Source organism: Podarcis erhardii (assembly GCF_964252035.2).
Source record: "Podarcis erhardii genome assembly, chromosome: 10".
NCBI classification, from domain to species: domain Eukaryota; kingdom Metazoa; phylum Chordata; class Lepidosauria; order Squamata; family Lacertidae; genus Podarcis; species Podarcis erhardii.
The window spans coordinates 28,998,496-29,017,619 of record NC_138500.1 but is presented as its reverse complement, the minus strand read 5'-3'; the positions used below and the strand labels follow the sequence as shown (position 1 = coordinate 29,017,619).

The window sequence follows — 19,124 nt, the reverse complement described above, 5'->3', positions numbered from 1 at the left end:
GGGCTGATGGGAGTTGTAGGCTATAACATCTGCAGCACTAGGTTGACTATCCCTCCCCTTGATCTTGAGAACAGCCAGGAAAGAACCAAAAAACAATATTCAGCATCTTTGGCTGTGCACACAAGACACATTTAAAGCATACCTCTTCCCTTCCCTCCAAGTAAACCCCAGGATATTAATTTACCCCTCAGAGAGCAACAATTTTCAGCAAACTACAATTCCCAGGATTCTTTATGGGGGGGGGAGAGGAAATTTGTTTTTGATGCATGGCATGTATGCAGCCTTTGTGTCGCTGGAATGGATCCCTGCACTCTCATCTGTGCTCTGAGCATCTTCTGAAAATGCCATTTCCCCAGCAACACAGGTACCGTCTCCTTCCTGCCCCAAGAACGCAGGCCAAGAACGAAGCCGGATAAGGGCAGGGGAGATCATTTATTTCATCCAGGCTCAAGACAGCCTGTGCATTGAAAGAAGGGAATCTCTAGGGAATATAGAGCAGAACTGAACGCCAGGGGTCACTGTCACCCCACCACAGCGCAAGGATGCCTGGCTGGCAGCTTGCTGCAGTCCTGAGCTCATGAGGAAAGGCTTTGCTGGTTTTCCTTATGAGAGACTGAGGGGGGTGGGGAGGGATAACTTGGGGTGGAGGGGCAGCAGCGAGATTTTCAGCAAAATACAAACATGTTACCTAGTTTAAGGAGCCAGCCTTCCTGGCTGGGGTTGAAGAAAGTATGGGTGAGGTCGTTCCCATCGTCCTCTGGGATGGAGAATGGTTCGTTCTTGATGCTGTCAAACAAACTCTGCCTCAGGAAAAGGAAAGAGGAAAATCCTGAAGGGGAATGCCACACATCTCACCACAGGGACACAGGAGGCTTGTGCCTTCTAGGACTGTGTGGTATTAGTAATGGTGATTCAGCACAGCAGTGGTCCAGCATCATGGGCAGAGATTGTTCCCACCACCTGATCCTTCAAACTGAGCACTGAGGAGCCTTTTAGCTGAGCTATGGTTCCTCCCTCAACCCTGTCCCTTTCCTCCTGCCCACCTGTGTATTTAATCACTTATTTCTTCTCACAGGGAGATATCCTGTGTGGGTCATACTCAGAGTAGACCCTCTGAAACCAATGAAGTCTCCATCTGACTTAGTAAAATACTGGCCAAAGTGTTTTCCTTTTTGCTTTTATATAACGGGAATAGTACCAATTTTTCCACACAAAAGTTAATAGGCCATGATTGAAATAAGGAATGAAAGCATTCATATGCACACAAGCAACGCAGGGACACTAACTGATAAGGTGCGATTAAGGGGCAATTAAACCAAGGGGCAATTAAGAGGCTATTCGCCAGGAATCCTGTGCTCAATAGGAATCAAGTGGTGAAACTGCCAGCAGGATGCTTTTAATTAAAGGCACAGGAGCCCCAAAGAGCACATGGGACAGGATGGCACTGCAAATGCATTTCCAATTTAAAAACGGTCACAAATCAGGTCTGAAATATAGACTGTAGGCCAACCTATAATTAATGACTGGCATGGAATGATTTGTTAAACATGCAAAAAGTGAGAGAGCAAATGATGACACTTTCAGAGAAAAGGACTAGTGTAGAAGCAACCCAGATCTCAGCAGTTTCCACAGTACCCAGTGCTTCCTACCTCAAGCCTATTTCCTCCTCTCATCACTCTTCCCTCCCTTTCAGGCATAATAAACTTGATTCTTGGTCTCCAAATAGAATAAAAAACATCCCTTTCATTTCCATAATCTATTCTATACTCAGCAAGTGGGTTTCCTTTATATGGTTTCTTTCTTTCCAGAATTGGAGGAACATAAAGTCCCAGTTGTGCACATCTGACTCATTCACAAGGGGATTTTCTCATTTCTTGTCCAGTAAAATAGTGACATTGGGACTACTGGAACATTCTGTCACACATTATGTAATGTCACTGCAACTTCCTCCAAATTGCCAGCAGCAGGAAATCCAATCTTTTCATATGAAGGGCACTTCAGTGGTTGCTATATAAAATCATAGTTGCTCCCTGAGTGGTGTTTCAGAATAATTTTTGATAGGTAGGCTATGTTGAAATTGGAAGAAATTGCAAAATTCCTGAAGAAATTGTCCAGGGCTGTGTAGTATTAGTTAATAAAGGACACTGTGTGAAGCCTCCCCTGACTGTCTGAGCCACACTTTCACAAAAGCGAATCCTGCTTAGAATATGGTCTCTCTTGCCCTGTAATCATACACCTCCAATGTTTCCAATGGTAAGGACATTGGGTGTGTGTGTGTGTTTGGGTGTGTGTGTGTGCGTGCGTGCGTGCGTGCGTGTGTGTGTGTGTGTAAGTGTGTAAGAGCAGCATTTTCTGGTAAACCTCCCACGTCTTCAAAAGTCAAACATAGATTTTAAAAAAGGACACTAATCTCACTGAAATGTTAGAAAGTTTTAGAGAGCTGGGTGAAGGCAGGCAGGCAGGGGTATGTGGGTGCACACACCCACATACACACACACACACACACACACACACACACACAAAAACACACAAATCCTGCAACAAAATGATGTGGTATATCCTGACCCTTAGAAAAGTTTAGGACCCAAGGCTTACAGTGCTTTTCTTTTTCTATAATTTTTATAATTTTCTATTTAATTTTATAATAATAATAATAATAATAATAATAATAATAATAATAATAATAATAATTTATTTATACCCCGCCCATCTGGCTGAGTTTCCCCAGCCACTCTGGGTGGCTTCCAATCGAGTGTTAAAAACAATACAGCATTAAATATTAAAAACTTCCCTAAACAGGGCTGCCTTCAGATGTCTTTTAAAGATAAGATAGCTACTTATTTCCTTCACATCTGAAGGGAGGGTGTTCCACAGGGCGGGCGCCACTACCGAGAAGGCCCTCTGTCTGGTTCCCTGTAACCTCACTTCTCGCAATGAGGGAACCGCCAGAAGTAATAAGAATAAACAAATAAGAATAAAAATGTGTACCCCACGCCCCAATACCATTCCACTGTAACTATCCAACCTCCCAAAAATTCAACAGCTCTTGCGATGATTTGACCCCTTTTCCATTTTAACAGTACAAATTATACAAACACCTTCCTCAAAATCATTTCTCCTGCATATTCCTCTTCTAAATATATAGCACATGTTAATTTATTGTTAATAGCTATATACCACACCTCTTTATACCATTCTTCCATTTTATATTCACCTTGCCCCTTCCTAGTGCTTATAATGCTTTTCAAGCCTCCTTGTTGGGAGAGAAGTTTTAGGAGGGAGCAACATGTTTTCCTGTCCTCCCCCACAAAAAAAAACCCTTTATCTGTTGTGCTGTCCAGCACTATAGAGCTTAGATTTGGGGCTGGCAGCTAGCCCTGACTCTTTTTAAAACAAGGATAATGTTATACAAACAAATATATTAAGTTTTCTTAGGTCATTTGTATATCACAAAAATAGCATAATAAATGTGGGGGGAAATCTACAACATATCTTTCATTATTAGTGCTCAATGTACATGAGATTAACCCCACCCAATGGACTAGAATGTGGTCTAAACCTCCCTTTAAATCCCTAGCCATGAAAAGAAAAGAACTCACTATGAAATCCACTTACAGATGGTACCTAACACCACGGAAATACGCCCAGGAACCTCACCAAAATGCTGGAGGGGATGCACCTCCACAGGCACATCCCTCCACATGTGGCGGGAATGCCCAAAAACCCAACTCTTCTGGACAGCAATCATACAAGAAATATGCAAAATAACTAAACAAGTATTAGATGTCACCCCAGAACTGGCCCTACTAAACATCTTCCAAGATAATAACACCCATTCACACCATAAAGAGCTCATAACCCACCTACTCTCAGCAGCCAGAAACATCATAGCTAGCCCTGACTCTGAATATTTTATAGCTATATAGTGGGTGAGAGGGTGGGTGGCATTTTGAAGAGTGGGAAAGGAGAAATGTGTTCCTTGTCCTCTCCTTTTTCCTGCAGCCTTGCTTTGTAGTGCAGGGAGGAGAGTGTAACCTCTTCTTGGCATACAACTCTCCCACAAACCCTGATTCTCCCTCCATCATACACTTGCTATATGTTATTAGAAACTTGAGCAGTCCAACCCTTCCTTCTCCCCTGCTCCAGTTTCCTTCCCCTTCCTCCTCTGTTGATGTGTTGGCATTCTGTACGCATTGGAAGATCATAGGTCCTTATCATGCCATTTTTGATATTTCCCTTTTCTCTTAAATTTTGATACATCTTCAAATCTAGGGAATCACCATCACCACCTCATTTTGGGGGTGGTCCATTCCTGTTTTAAACTGGCAGGCACTGGGTCACCCAAATTTGTTATTAGATCAATGGCTATATATAGTCATTCAACATAGCATTCTACTAAGGCAAAGGTTATATAGGTAATGGTTAACATATATTATGTGCCTGTGAAAATAATCACATGCAATCAGATAAATAACTCCCATCAACATTTCCCCGGGAGAATGGGCTGAGTCAGTGTCAATACTGCAGAAAACCTGAGCTCATTAAGGGCTTCACTAAGTAGAGGAAGCTAATATTTCTAGTGGAGAGGGAAGAATGATTCATGACGTCCTCTGAAGCTTTGGAAGAAATTGCCACACCTGGGAAATTGATGGGCTATCGACTACGAATTAGTATTGCTCCCTTTCTGTACAGGTCTATTAATTGTCTGCTGGAGAGCTCATTATTACGAGGTGCTTTGAGAACCGCCTGCTGTAGAGTGGAGTCTGGCACAGGAGGAGGAGTATGATAGACACACAATTATTTTGGAGTCTCTGATGAGTTTTCAAACTGCATGTGTTGGCATTTGGGGCATGTCCTCTGGCATAATCCCTTTCTCCTCTCATGCAGGAGGGCATCATTTGTACATGCCTAAGCAAATGTATGGATTTTGGACTACTACAGGTACATATTATGTTTGACTAGCTCTATAAATTGTGTACATTTTTAAAAAGTGAGCTCAGCTCCCCTGGTGCTTTCTTTCCATACATTAGTGGACCACCTTTGGATCAATTGGCTTATAGGTTCAGAGCGTCTCCCTTTTCTGCTTCATTTCTTTCAGGTTAGATACCATTCAGATATCCAACAGGTGAAGTTCCCCTTCACTTCATAGCCATGCTGGGGAAGCCATACCTGTAGGATTTCTGAACAATCCACAATGGTCTTCAATGCAGAAATACTGCAGGAAAAAACCGTGTGTGTGGAATAGATGGCAACTCTAGGTATACATATTTTTTTCTCTGCTATCATTTTTCACCCAGAATCATAACAAGATTTTTATTCCGCCTTTCTTATTTGGATTTCCCACAGTTCAGTTTGTTCATCTACTGTCTACTCTTCCTCCTTTGCTTCCCACTGCAATGCACCTTTCAATCCCAAAGAAATATTTGCATCTCTCAGGCCCTTTCCAGAACAGACAGAGGCTAATTTGACTGCTGGTGTCATCAGGTCAGTGCCAAATATCTACTGCCTGGCCTCACTTACAATACCACTAGTGAGAGAACCCAACTTCTGAGAAGAGAGAAGCGAAACCTCTGAAGTCATTGTTCCTGAGGATTTCTGGGTAATATGGCCAGAACTAGATGGCACAGGTGAATATGTGGGCTCTTCAACCATTCTTGAAGATCTCTCTTTCCACTTCCAACTAACAGGAAAAACAGAGAGAAGCACAGAGCTCTCTTACCCGCAGAAGTGGTTCCTGAAGGTCCCCTCCATCATTGATGCCTCTGTTCATGGAAACAAACCTCTCAAAGGGAGGTTTGTCTTTGACGTTGGGGTTGTGCAGGCTGGTGTTCAGCATTATGACGGAGAAAGAGAGGATATAGCAGGTGTCTGCCAAAGAAAGGAAACAAGCGAGTGAGTGGTGTGCCTAAAGCCTATGATTTCTAGGAAGCTCGAAGAATAGGCATTGTGGCAAGCTTCAAAGAGAATCTTTAGTTTGGGTAGATGCAATTGAATACGACAGACTTGCTTCCTAAGCTCAGCATTCATATTCAGTTGTGGTTATCTATGACTATCTTGAAATAGGATACGTTTAAGCTGTTAAACTACAGAACTCACTCCCACAGGAGGCAGTGATAGCTACCAATTTGGATGGCTTTAAAAGAGGGTCGATCAGATTCATGGAGGATTAGGCTATCGGTGATTTCCCACAGGCAAATGGTTGGCCTCTGTGAGAGCAGAATGATGGACTAGATGGACTACAAGCCAGCTCTTACGTTTTGGTGTACACATAGTAGTGAGAAAAAGAACACATTTATGGAAATTTGAGTCTTGCAAAAAACTGGAGAGGAGGGGTAAGAATTTTTTTCAAATCCTCCAGGAAGGAATCCATACTGGCCTTATTTAGCTTTACAAGGTAACCAAGGATTTTTAATTTTTCCTTGATTTTTCTTTTTCTTTTAAAGCCCCATGCTTTTCACAGCAGCACAGGGCTCTCTCCACAGCTTCTGGCCTGGCCCACTTCCTGGAAGGTCTTCAGAGACATTGTGTTGTGTTGCATCACTGCAAAGGGACTGTGGTTCTACTGAGAAGTGACGTGAGGCTCTCTCCACGCCTTCCGACTAGCCTTAGTCCTTGGCAAAACCAAGTAGCCCCCTCCCCAAATCTCTATAGAACTTTCTCCCACTCTTCCGCAAGAAAGCAACAGAAAATTGCACCTTATTTTCATGGTTGGAAGGGTATTTTTTAAGGAAACTCCAGGGGGATTTCAGCCCAGACTTAATAGAAATACCCACAGTTGGAGCATGGGAGTAGCTGTAGGAAGGGGAAAGATGGCCCGCAGTGGGGGGACTGGGGTGCTAGCTTGTGGTAGCATGGGGTCAGTGTGTGGTTCGGCAGAGGGGTTAAGACAAACAAAATTTCAGGCGAGAGCCCCCCCCCCCCAAGCTAGGGAAGAAGAGTTCAACCAGAGCAGCCCGGTGGTTACTAGGGCTACCCTTTGATTCATTTTGACAAAATGTTTCCCGGCATCTGGCATAGCCAATGAGGCACCCTTCTGATGTTATGGACTATAAGTCCCATCAGCCTCAGCCAGCATGGCCAATGGGGAGGCATGATGGGAGTTGGAGCCCATCATCTGGAGGGCACCACATCGGCCACTTCCATCTCACAGCCTTCTTCTCAGCTACCTGTTGACTGGAAAACTCCTGGGTTGCACTGACAATACCGGCTGGCAAAGGCCTCCATCATACGGTCAATCTTCTGTGCCTCCCCAGGCAACCGAAAGCTCCACAGGAACTGTCTGGGAATGAGAAACCAAATCATCAGAGTCTGCTAATTGGCATAAGGATGGGAGAGTCTTCCACTGAAACTGGTATCAATCCTGGAAATCTTGAATTCTCTTAACACATGGCTGGAGGTTACTGAATTGAAGAAAGTATTAATATTCATTCCATTTGATCCTATTTGATTAGACTACATATCTTCCTAGGAAAAGTTGAAACTCTTGAGGGCCAGTTTACTAGAAGCGAACATGGAGTCTCTTTATGGAATTTTAGTGACAGATTATCTCATGTGATAATGGGTACATGGGTAATTCATGGGTTCTTTACATCCGAGGAAAGTGCATTTGACCACTACTTGCCACACAGCATGAATTACATAAATGTGGAATCATCTTTTGTGCTGGAGCAGGATCTATGCAACTTGTTCTATGTCTCTTTGTATGTATCATCTTATTCGAATTCCATGTAACGAATGACTCAAAATGTAATTCATCCTTAATGACTATTTTCTTGAAAAGTTCTTGCTTTGGTTTTTAGGTGACAGCAAAGGGTATACAATAAGCTGATTGGCTGATTTTGGAGCAGGAAATTCATCATGTGTTCAGCAGCTCTAAGTAATATTGTATCAGTTCCTCATCCTCACTGCTCCCTTCTCAGGAATTATCTCAAAGCAACTCTGCTCCAAAATGTCTTCTCCACAAGCAAGACCCACCTAAGTTGACAAATAAGCATTTGGAGAAAACGTCAAATTGCAAAAGGGAAGCTATCTCCTCCAACAAATTGTCACCAAGAGCAGATTCTCAGTCAGCTAGATAATCAGGTATTAGGGATCTAGGGAAACAATAGATTTTCCAGTACCAGTTTTAGCTCATGTGATGTGAGATGAAGTCACTACCAGTTGGTTCAAAGAGCAACAGGAACCATAATGTATAACTGTAGCTTCAACAAAGCCCTATTGGGGCGTTCTGCATGAATTCGTAATAACAATCACATGGGGCAGAGAGGGAATTCCCTGCCAAACCACAAGCCTCTGGTTCATCATCTTCTTCTTTGTTTCAGCTCTCCATGAGTTAAAGGGTGGCTGTATGAATTGAAAACCCTGACTTTCCAGGTTCAACTATTCTGGCTCAGCAGCACCTGGATTTCTTTTATCCAAAAGGGTGTCCATCATGAAGTGTCAAGAAGCAGACACAGCACCGGTCCTCAAATCAGCATAGGATACTGTAGGCAGGAATGAGTGAAAATGCCCATTTCAGCTTCTCTCAGTCAATCGTTTTTCCAATCTTAAATTTAGTTCTCCACATCTAGACATCAGTTTGCAGGCTGTTGCTTCTTTGTTTAAAAGTTTCCTCATGGAAATTCATCAGCATCTTAGGGCAAATTGTTCTGAATAGACACATTTTTGTATGAAATTTCCTCCCATAAAATGCATGTTTTCACTCATATATGCAACTGCATGTGCACTTTACTTGAGTATATGCAATTTTGTACATCATACTAAGTTGGAAAACAGCACTGCAAAGGTCAGAGAAGTGCAAATCTTGAAGGAAGGTTGTGTTTCAGTACGCCCGTTGTTTCGGAAATGGTAAATTAGGTAAGTTCACCTTTAAATACAAATGGAATGGAATTTCTCCATCTGTAGGTGTTTAATGCTTTGCTTAGAGCATACCTTAATGCTTGTACAAGGTTGAGATTGGCAAACTGGTGGCATTCTACAAAGGCCTGCAGAATCTGGAGGTTCAGTGGATCCCTGGTGGAAGAAAAATAACAGTGTGAGATGGGGAGAAAGCAAAGAGGAAGGTTATTCACCCTTAACTTGTTTATTCAGCATGCATTCTGATTTGCTTTCTCAAAGCCTATGAGGAGGTTAGACTATGCCCAGTCTTTACTGAGTATTTGTTCTGATTTGTTTGCAGAATGGTTATACCACAATGGACATTCATGCTCATTTGTGGGGTGTTAAAACATTTTCTCATTAACAATTTGCTTGTATTTCAGAATGGAAGAAAGGTGGATATAAATATAAGAAAAGAACATTTTTAAATAATGAAATATTATGCAAATAATGAAATATTTCTCTACTTGAAATTGTTTTCCTCCACTAATATTTATTTATTGCAGTGAGGGAAATGATTTCAGGTGGTTACATGGGGAAAAGAGAGAAAGAGAAAGAATATTCACCTTTCTCCCAAGTAATCTCCAATGGCTGTCTTGTTGAGGCCTTCTCCTTTGTAAAGGAATTTGGCAATTTCTTCCACATTTGATGACAGTATTTTGTGTTCAATCAGATACTGGATGCCCTGTTTGTGAAAAGCAGACTTGATTATCATGAAGGAGTCAATAATAGTAATAATACACATTTATATACGGCTTATATGCAAAAATGTATACCTTACCTGCCTGGCACCAACTCTCTAAAATTCTCTTTGCCCATGCACCACCCTTCTTGCACTTTCATTTTGTTAAATTCATTCAGCTGTTTCTGATTTGTCACTGTATTTATACTCCTTACACTGGATACTTTATTGGAATTAAATACAGTGGTACCTCAGGTTACAGACGCTTCAGGTTACAGATGCTTCAGGTTACAGTCTGCTAATCCAGAAATAGTAACTCGGGTTAAGAACTTTGCTTCAGGATGAGAAAAGAAATCGCGCAGTGGCGGTGTGGCAAGTGCTTCAGATTAAGAACAGTTTCAGGTTAAGAATGGACCTCCAGAACAAATTAAGTTCTTAACCCGAGGTACCACTGTATAGGTGCTGCACTTTATATTTATATTTTTATAGTGACTCTTATATGATGAAGGGAGGCTGGTAATTTGCTCTGGACATCATTCTCTAGTCAAATACTGTAAACAGGTTCTGCTGGTTTGTAGTTGCAATGCTTTAAAACCTGCAAAACCTATGTGATCAGCGATGCCAACAGGGCAAAAGAAAAGAGCCTCAACCCTAATCAACATTCCTTATGTGCCTCCAGAATAATTTCAAATGTATTTTAGTGCCGCAGTTATCAGAAGCAGTTAACGCTACCATGGTAGCATAGAATATGCCCACTATTGGAATGGTTAACTTTGAAGTGCAGAAGCTCATCATGACAGCTCCCTTATCCATGCCCAAAAGTACAATGGTACCTTGGGTTACAGATGCTTCAGGGTACAGACTCCACTAACCCAGAAATAGCACCTCGGGTTAAGAACTTTGCTTCAGGATGAGAACAGAAATCGAGCCGCGGTGGCACAGCAGCAGTGGGAGGCCCCATTAGCTAAAGTGGTACCTCAGGTTAAGAACAGTTTCAGGTTAAGAACAGACCTCCAGAAGGAATTAAGTTCTTAACCCGAGGTACCACTATAAAGTCCAAAAACTGAAGGTTTTGTGTTAGAGCTCAACGTCGAGCCTACCAAGTGGCGATAGCGACGGCGAAGAAGACTTTCTTCACCGCCTCTATTGCATCTGCAGAAAATAATAGCAGTAGACTTTTTCAGGTTGTTCGTAATTTAACAGAACCACCTTTACTACCGGGGCTTTGTAAAGACCCCAAGATCTCCTGCAACAATTTTGCAAAGTTTTTTGCAGATAAAATCACTCATATTCGGAAGGAGCTAGACACCGTGGGAGCAGGGCTGGGGCGGGAGAGTGCTAGAGCTCTGTCTGGTCAAGTTGCATGGAATCGATTTCAATCCATTACCCCCCGAGGATGTGGACAGGCTGCTTGGACACGTGAAACCAACCACCTGTCTCCTGGATCCTTGCCCATCCTGGCTAATAAAAGCAAGCCAGGAAGGGCTGGGCGATGGGCTCTGCGGGGTGGTGAATGCTTCCCTCTGTGAGGGAACATTCCCAGATCCGCTGAAAGAGGCGGTCATTAAACCGCTTCTTAAAAAACCATCTTTAGACCCGGCCAGTATGGCCAACTATCGCCCAGTCTCAAATCTTCCATTCTTGGGCAAGGTGATTGAGCGCGTGGTTGCTGAACAACTCCAGGCACGCCTGGAGGATGCGGACCATTTGGATCCCTTCCAATCGGGATTCAGGCCTCATCATGGGACTGAAACTGCCTTGGTCGCGCTGGTTGATGATCTCCGGCGAGCTAGGGACAAAGGTGAGTTCTGCTGGATCTCTCAGCGGCCTTTGATACAATCGACCATAACATCCTTCTGGACCGTCTTGAGGGGCTGGGAGCTGGGGGCACTGTTATACAGTGGTTTCGCTCCTTCCTCCTGGACCGTGTTCAGAAAGTGGTGGTGGGGGATGAGTGTTCAGACCCCTGGGCCCTCACTTGTGGGGTGCCTCAGGGTTCCGTCCTCTCCCCCATGCTTTTTAACATCTATATGAAGCCGCTGGGAGAGATCATCAGGGGGTTTGGACTGGGTGTCCATCAATATGCAGATGATACCCAGCTCTACCTCTCTTTCAAATCAGAACCAATGAAGGCGGTGAAGGTCCTGTGTGAGTGCCTGGAGGCGGTTGGAGGATGGATGGCGGCTAATGGATTGAGGTTGAATCCTGACAAGACAGAAGTACTGTTTTGGGGGGACAGGGGGCGGGCTGGTGTGGAGGACTCCCTGGTCCTGAATAGGGTAACTGTGCCCCTGAAGGACCAGGTGTGCAGCCTGGGAGTCATTTTGGACTCACAGCTGTCCATGGAGGCCCAGGTCAATTCTGTATCCAGGGCAGCTGTCTACCAACTCCACCTGGTACGCAGGCTGAGACCCTACCTGCGCGCGGACTGTCTCGCCAGAGTGGTGCATGCTCTAGTTATCTCCCGCTTGGACTACTGCAATGCGCTCTACGTGGGGCTACCTTTGAAGGTGACTCGGAAACTACAACTAATCCAGAATGCGGCAGCTAGACTGGTGACTGGGGGCGGCCGCCGAGACCACATAACACAGGTCTTGAAAGACCTACATTGGCTCCCAGTACATTTCCGAGCACAATTCAAAGTGCTGGTGTTGACCTTTAAAGCCCTAAACGGCCTCGGCCCAGTATACCTGAAGGAGCGTCTCCACCCCCATCGTTCTGCCCGGACGCTGAGGTCCAGCGCCGAGGGCCTTCTTGCGGTTCCCTCATTACGAGAAGCAAAGCTACAGGGAACCAGGCAGAGGGCCTTCTCGGTAGTGGCACCCGCCCTGTGGAACGCCCTCCCATCAGATGTCAAAGCGATAAATAACTACCTGACATTCAGAAGACATCTTAAGGCAGCCCTGTTCAGGGAAGTTTTTAATCTGTGATATTTTAGTGTATTTCTGGTTTTTATGGAAGCCGCCCAGAGTGGCTGGGGAAACCCAGCCAGATGGGCGGGGTACAAATAATAAATTATTATTATTATTAATTATTATAATCCATTACAGACACACAGAGCACAAAACCCAATTTATTACAATCAGCTGGCAGGCATATATTAGTATGCTGGCATGGTTTCCTAACTTCCTCAAAGCTAACAGGTCACAAACAACAGTCAAACTTGAAAGCCTCATTATTGCCTCATTCATTTTGAGGAGCAAGGAAGTCCCATTGTTTACTGTGGAGCTCTAGCAGGACTAGGGCTGCACTTCCTGACATTTCCCATCCACTACACTGCAGAGATGCCTTTCCCCACCAGTGTATCTGCTGCTCTGCTGAGGCTTAGCTACTACTTAATTGTGGAGCTTCTGCTCCTGACTGCAGCACTGACAGTAAGAGGGGAGTAATTAAGTTGGGAGTATTTTGAAAGGAACGGTTTGGCAGGAAGTGCAGTGAAGACTGGGTTCGGGCTGATAGACTGCACAGATGTAATTAGGCCAAAGAAAGAGAGATAAGAGCAGACACAACTTCAATTCTCTTCAGTCCAGCCAGGGTGAGTTCTGGGCTTGGGCCTCATTGACTTTCCTTGCAGGTCTCTCTCTTGCTGGGCTAAATGAGGGCTTGTTGTAGAAAGATGGCGCAAGACCAAGAGCTGAAAGATCTTCTGATTAAGAGGGCTGCAAATACTTTTATTGTTGTTTTTGGTTTTCTTTCTAAAGTAGATGCTGCATGAACCACCCAGAGGAGGGAGACACTCCAGGTCTCTTTTTAATGTTCCCATCTTCTTTTTAAGGGGACATTTATTTATTTATTTATTTATTTATTTATTTATGTTGCATTTCTAGCTCACCTTTTTCTCAAAAGAGCTCAAGGTGGTATACATGGCTCTACGTCTCCTCATTAATCCTCACAACAACCCTATTAGGTAGTGAAAGGCCCAAGATCACCAGGGAGCTTAATGGCCAAGTGAGGATTTGAGCCCTGGTCTTCCTGGTCTTGCTCTCTAACCACTATGCTACACTGCCTCTCCATTTTTGGCTGTTGCAACATTGGTTGGGGTTGGGCTATAAGGGAGGTGATAGTGCTCTGGGCGTCCTTAGAACATTTTCATTCAATTCCAGAGAGAAGAATTGAGGATGAGGTTCATATATTCCTGGTGAAGAAGAATTCTTACAATAGTTCTGTTCTGCCTCTTGCTGCTGATTTTTCAGTCCTTCCTAATTGTTCCTCTTCATTCTGCATCTCTATCGAGCATTCATTCTGATTGTTTTGTGGGGAGGTCAGAGACCACATTGCATCAAACAAATGCCATTTGTCCCTGTGCGTTTTCCTGTCATTTTCCCTATTGCAAATGACATTTTGAATATTTTGGAAGTGGGTTTATCACACAAGAGCTCCAAATCGAGTTTAGCTACCCAACCTGGTATGTGATCAAATCCTGCTTGAATATAGTGACAGTCTGTTCCGTCTCTGCCTCCCGACACCAACAGCAAGCCTGCCTCCTGGGGAAAATTATGGGGTTTCAATGGATCATTGCCACACTCCAACCAACCTTGACTGGTCCTGCACTGAATATCCAGGTGGGAAAAGCTGGGTAAGGTCACCAATCCAGGTGTCTGAGATTTACACTGGATCAGCCACCTCACTCAGCATCAAATTGTGGATGAGAGTTGTTTTATTGTGAACTGAGCTGGCATTAAGCAACAGCACCACCAGACGGAAAGGCAGGCCACAATGTGTAGATGACGTGGAGCTAGCCGGAGCAATGGCCTGACTCAGTGAAAGGGACTTCCTTTGTTCTTGGACTCCACCTTTTCTGCTGTCAAGATTGTGACAGACTCCAAGTAGCCACAACCTCTAAGAGCCATGATTGTGAGATGCCTTCTCTGTTGGTGTCATCTCCTATTGAAAACTGTCTGCGTTGCCTTCATTATCAATTTCTGAAATGTCATATATCTTTTATCTTAACTGCTGACCGTCTTTGGAGAAGTTAGGCTTAACTGAATATATATCCAAAAAGTTCTCCAAGCACTTGGACATTTGCTTATGTGATTAAGAATCACATGGCGGTGAAGGGTGGGGCTGCCTCCACTGAACTAAGGGCACTGTTGTGTCCTGGATGGACCTGGATACTGTCTATCCAGATCACAGCAGCATCTCAACAAGCTCTCAACAAATGTGACTCCCTCCCCGCAAAATGCTTGTAGGCAGTAGGAGTTGAGGATGCGACAGCCCCACCTTCCTTCCAGGTAATTGTAAAGTCACGTGAGAGGACATCTGAATAGGATTTAGGAGTTGCACTGATGAGTCTTCTGCAGGCCTGTGCCTACTCTGTTCTTTAAAAACAAAAGCTTTACAACCTTAGGGACTAGAAACTTGCTTCTTTTCAAACGAAAACTCCAGATCTTGAATATTACATGTCATAGTCCATCTCCACTTATACAGTACAAATACACATAGACCTGACCTGACCTTAGTAGGGTCCATGTTAAATTTCTTCCTTCCAACACACATTTCTTTATCCCTCTGGACCAGCTTGCTGCAAAAACCAAGATGACATTTGATTAGATATGGAATGGAACAGATTGAAGAAGAGCAGCCTATGACTTCTAGATTTTTCCTCCTGGGTGCTTGCTGGCTTCCCAGCAAAATAATACAAATCTCCTCAGTTCTGGCTCGGTCGGGAGATGCTCCACCATTTTGCCAATTTGTTTTGGCACTGAACCCATTTATGGCTCACCTTCCTCCAGCCTGAGCCAGACCACAGGGTCAAATTAAACATGATGTAGGATCATGGCTTATGGTAGCTTGGTGGGCATTTGGGTGTATGCTTTGGGAAGCAGGAGCTTGAATTAGGGGAACCACCCATAGGGAAAGAGTTAGGCACCCTCCACTGTTTCCCTGCTCCCAGTTCTTTCCTCCTACAACAGCTTTTCATCCAAAGGTGTGGGGTGGGGGAGACCATCAGGTTACTGCTACATGTTTTCGCATGTGACATGTGCTTTGGCCCATTCTGAACAATAATTAATACACATCACAGCATTGGCTACCCCCATCAAGGTTACAATGTGTAGCTTTTCAGCAGGGCCAACATTTTAAAATGCACATTTGAATGGTCCATCCCTTTGAATGGACAGCTTCCCCATTCACCTAACAGCAACCACCACCACCACCACCACAACAACAACTATTGTTATTTATGTGCCACCCATCTTACTGGGGACTCCACTGTAAGCTGCAAATGTTTTAAGAGTGTTTTAAGTGCAATATACAATGTGACACTAGATGGTGAAATTTCCTTATGGAAAATTCAATGTATTTTTTAAGTGCTTTTTAAAAAGCATTTTCAGAACTTTTTTTATATGTGTGTAGATTCCACCTGGGTTGCCCTAGCCAGTCTTGACAGCTCCCAGCAAAAAATAGTGAAAGCACAATACAACATCACACACTAAAAACATCCCTGAACAGGGATGCCTTCAGATGTCTTTTAAAATATATTTCCCTTAAGATGGGCCATTCAAGAGTCCATCCACTCAAGCCCTGGCACTTTACTGAGACTTGGAGTCATGGCATTTCAACCTCATTGACTTGGATGTAAATGAGCAGTAGCAAACATTGCAAGGGTCTGCTAACCATGTTCTGCTCTAAAGTATTCTTCAACCCTGGGTTCCCAGATGTTGTTGGACTACAGTTCCCATAACCTTCAGCCACTTGGACCAGAGATGATGGAAGGTGTAGTACAACAACATCTGGGGACCCAGTGTTGAAGAACATTGTTCTAAAGACTGGCATGTATATCACTTTTATTGTTTGCCACATGCAAGACGACATAGTTATCTCACATCAGGTTTTCCAAGAATTTGCTATGAATATTGGGGATATATAGATTCATTTTAATGCCTTTGCACTCCTTTTTTAGAATTCTTATTGTGGCATCTTGGGTGTTCCTGAACCTGGTTAGACATTTTCAGTGTAAATCATCTATATTTTTGTATATACTGTACACATTCTTCTATGCCAACTTTCATAACAATATATGTTTAAAACATGGGATAGATTTATTCACACGGGATAGATTTATTCTTTAGTCTCATGCTTTTTGTTTATTTTCTTAAACGCAGCCCCCTTTTTGCTTTGTTTTTAGTTAGCAATTTTTCTGGCAGTGCCACAACTACACTTATAGCACATTCTTAGACTCACAGAGACATATGGTGCTGATAACAGATTCAGAGGAAACCTAACTGATCAGCTGCTAAAGATACTATCGTTGATATTTTCTGTTTATGATGTAACGGAGTAAAGATTATATGAAATGCTTTTTCGGAGTGATACACAGTTCAAAGCAGTTCAGGCTCAGGCTCATAGCCCAAAATGCAGTGGGAGTCAAAAGTAGGGGGCTCAACCATGACTTAGATGTTAGGTATCTTGTTTTGAAAATTAAAGAAAATCTGTTTATTGGGAGATACTGGAAAATAAACATGGTTCACAGATTATCGCTGGGAATGTTGGTGAAATGAATACGCCATGGTTACGGTAAGTAATGTTTAACTCGGTTCCTTTCTTTATCATCTGCAACACATGAGCCCATCATTATTATTATTTTTCAAATATAGAGAAATTTGTACAGCAGATTAGGTTTTCTTTCAGAAGAACACAAAGAGAGAGCATCATACACCTGGTATCCAGACAACATGGGTTAGTTATCAGCTAACCAGGAAATATAGGGTCTCCCATAAAGCTATAAATACTTAACGTGGTCATGACCACCACTCCCATCAACCCTGATCATTGATCATGCTATCTAAGGCTTATGGGAACTGGAGTCCTACATATCTAGAGAGCCAGAAGTTTCCCATCCCTCCACCTTGTGGAGCATCCCTGGCTCCTCACCTTGTTTGTGTTTGCTGGAAACGATCTATCTCTTCAAACACTTCTGCAATCTCATCTTTTAGCCTCTATAAATGAGAGAAGAGAGAGAGAATGAGGGGAGGGGAGGGGTGAGAGAAGAAAGAACAGCACACAGAATAGTTATTCACTGCAGAAGTCTGACGTGTGAAAAGGAAGTAAAGACCAGTTACACTTGGTTACTAAAATAGACTTGGGGCTTGTTCCAATTTCACTCCCATCTGAAGGGAACCCATACCGCTGGTTTGTTTTTAAAGTCAGCTGTCCATCAAGTGGCCAAAACATTTAGTAGTTTCCCCAGAAATTGTTTGCTGTGGATTCAGCCATGGTAACTGCTGTACAATCTTTATCCTTGAGGCAGTCATTAGGGGGAGGTTGCTCCGGTTATTCCCATTTTACAGATGAATAACATCTGCAGAAGGAGATCGAGACCACATACACACCATACTTTTTAAGCACTTGTAGCTTCAGCCAAAGAATTCTGGGAGCTAGAGTTTGTTGTGGGTGCCGAGAGTTGTTCAGAGACCCCCTATTCCCTTCACAGAGCTACAATTCCCAGAGCTCCCTTTAAGGAGATGACTGACGGTTAAACTATTTTTTTGTCCCTTTGGAGTAGCATTGTATCTATGGGGTTTTGTCCTTCCAGACTATGGCTTATATTTTTTTATTCTTCATTTTCTTTCTTTTTGTCATGTTTGCACTTTTTTTTTTGGTAGCAAATCAATAAAAAAATTTTAAGATACATTGCAAGCCAGAGACTGAATAGAGATGGTTGGTCACAAGTCTTCTAGCAACAAGGCTGGGGCTCTTTCCTTGGAGCTGCATCTGTGATTATGATGAATGTGTGTTTTGGGAGGAAAGGTGTGGCCTTGTCCTTGGGGAAAGGGCCTTAGCCAGGGCCAGCCCAAGACATTTTGGCACCTGAAGCGAACCACCAAATGCTGCCCCCACTCTGGCCAGAGAAGAAGGGGTGAGTGAAGGAACAAAGGGGGAAGAAAGTGTCGGAGGTTCCGTTGTGTACGGCCGAGCTGTAATGGCTCTCCTCCTCCGTGTCTTCGGAATCCATCAAGGCTCTCTTCCAATGCTGATTAATGACCTAAGCCTTTAATGAGGCACCCGCCCTATGGAACACCCTCCCATCAGATGTCAAAGCAATAAACAACTACCTGACATTCAGAAGACATCTGAAGGCAGCCCTGTTCAGGGAAAAAACAAAATGAAAAAATTCCTTCCAGTAGCACCTTAAAGACCAACTGAGTTAGTTCTAGGTATGAGCTTTCGTGTGCATGCACACTTCTTCAGATACAGTGTGCATGCACACGAAAGCTCATACCTAGAACTAACTCAGTTGGTCTTTAAGGTGCTACTGGAAGGAATTTTTTCATTTTGTTTTGACCATGGCAGACCAACACGGCTACCTATCTGTAACTGTTCAGGGAAGTTTTTAATATGTGACATTTTAGTGTACTTTTCATCTTTGTTTGAAACCCAGCCAGATGGGCGGGGTACAAATAATAAATTATTATTATTATTCAGGCATGTTCCCTCATTACGCAGAGTATACAAACAGCAGAAGGAGCTGGAAATATGTGCTACATCGCTACGTTTATTTCTAACTACGCAGGACAGAAAAGAATATGCATCTGCTCTCGGTGAGAGTCAGTGAACAACTGGAACA

The 19,124-nt window shown here is 43.4% G+C and overlaps 1 protein-coding gene across 1 annotated transcript in view; it reads right to left on the bottom strand.

The window, feature by feature from the left end:
• CYTH4 (cytohesin 4) overlaps positions 1-19,124 on the bottom strand; it is a 47,277-nt gene that overhangs the window by 14,930 nt on the left and 13,223 nt on the right. Inside the window, exons 3-9 of the mRNA XM_081879512.1 lie at positions 17,432-17,496; positions 15,014-15,080; positions 9,444-9,562; positions 8,932-9,012; positions 7,167-7,279; positions 5,720-5,868; positions 689-800 (exon numbers count right to left, since the gene is read on the bottom strand). Of these exons, the coding sequence (XP_081735638.1) occupies positions 689-800; positions 5,720-5,868; positions 7,167-7,279; positions 8,932-9,012; positions 9,444-9,562; positions 15,014-15,080; positions 17,432-17,496 (706 nt within the window). The remainder of the gene's footprint in view (positions 1-688; positions 801-5,719; positions 5,869-7,166; positions 7,280-8,931; positions 9,013-9,443; positions 9,563-15,013; positions 15,081-17,431; positions 17,497-19,124) is intronic.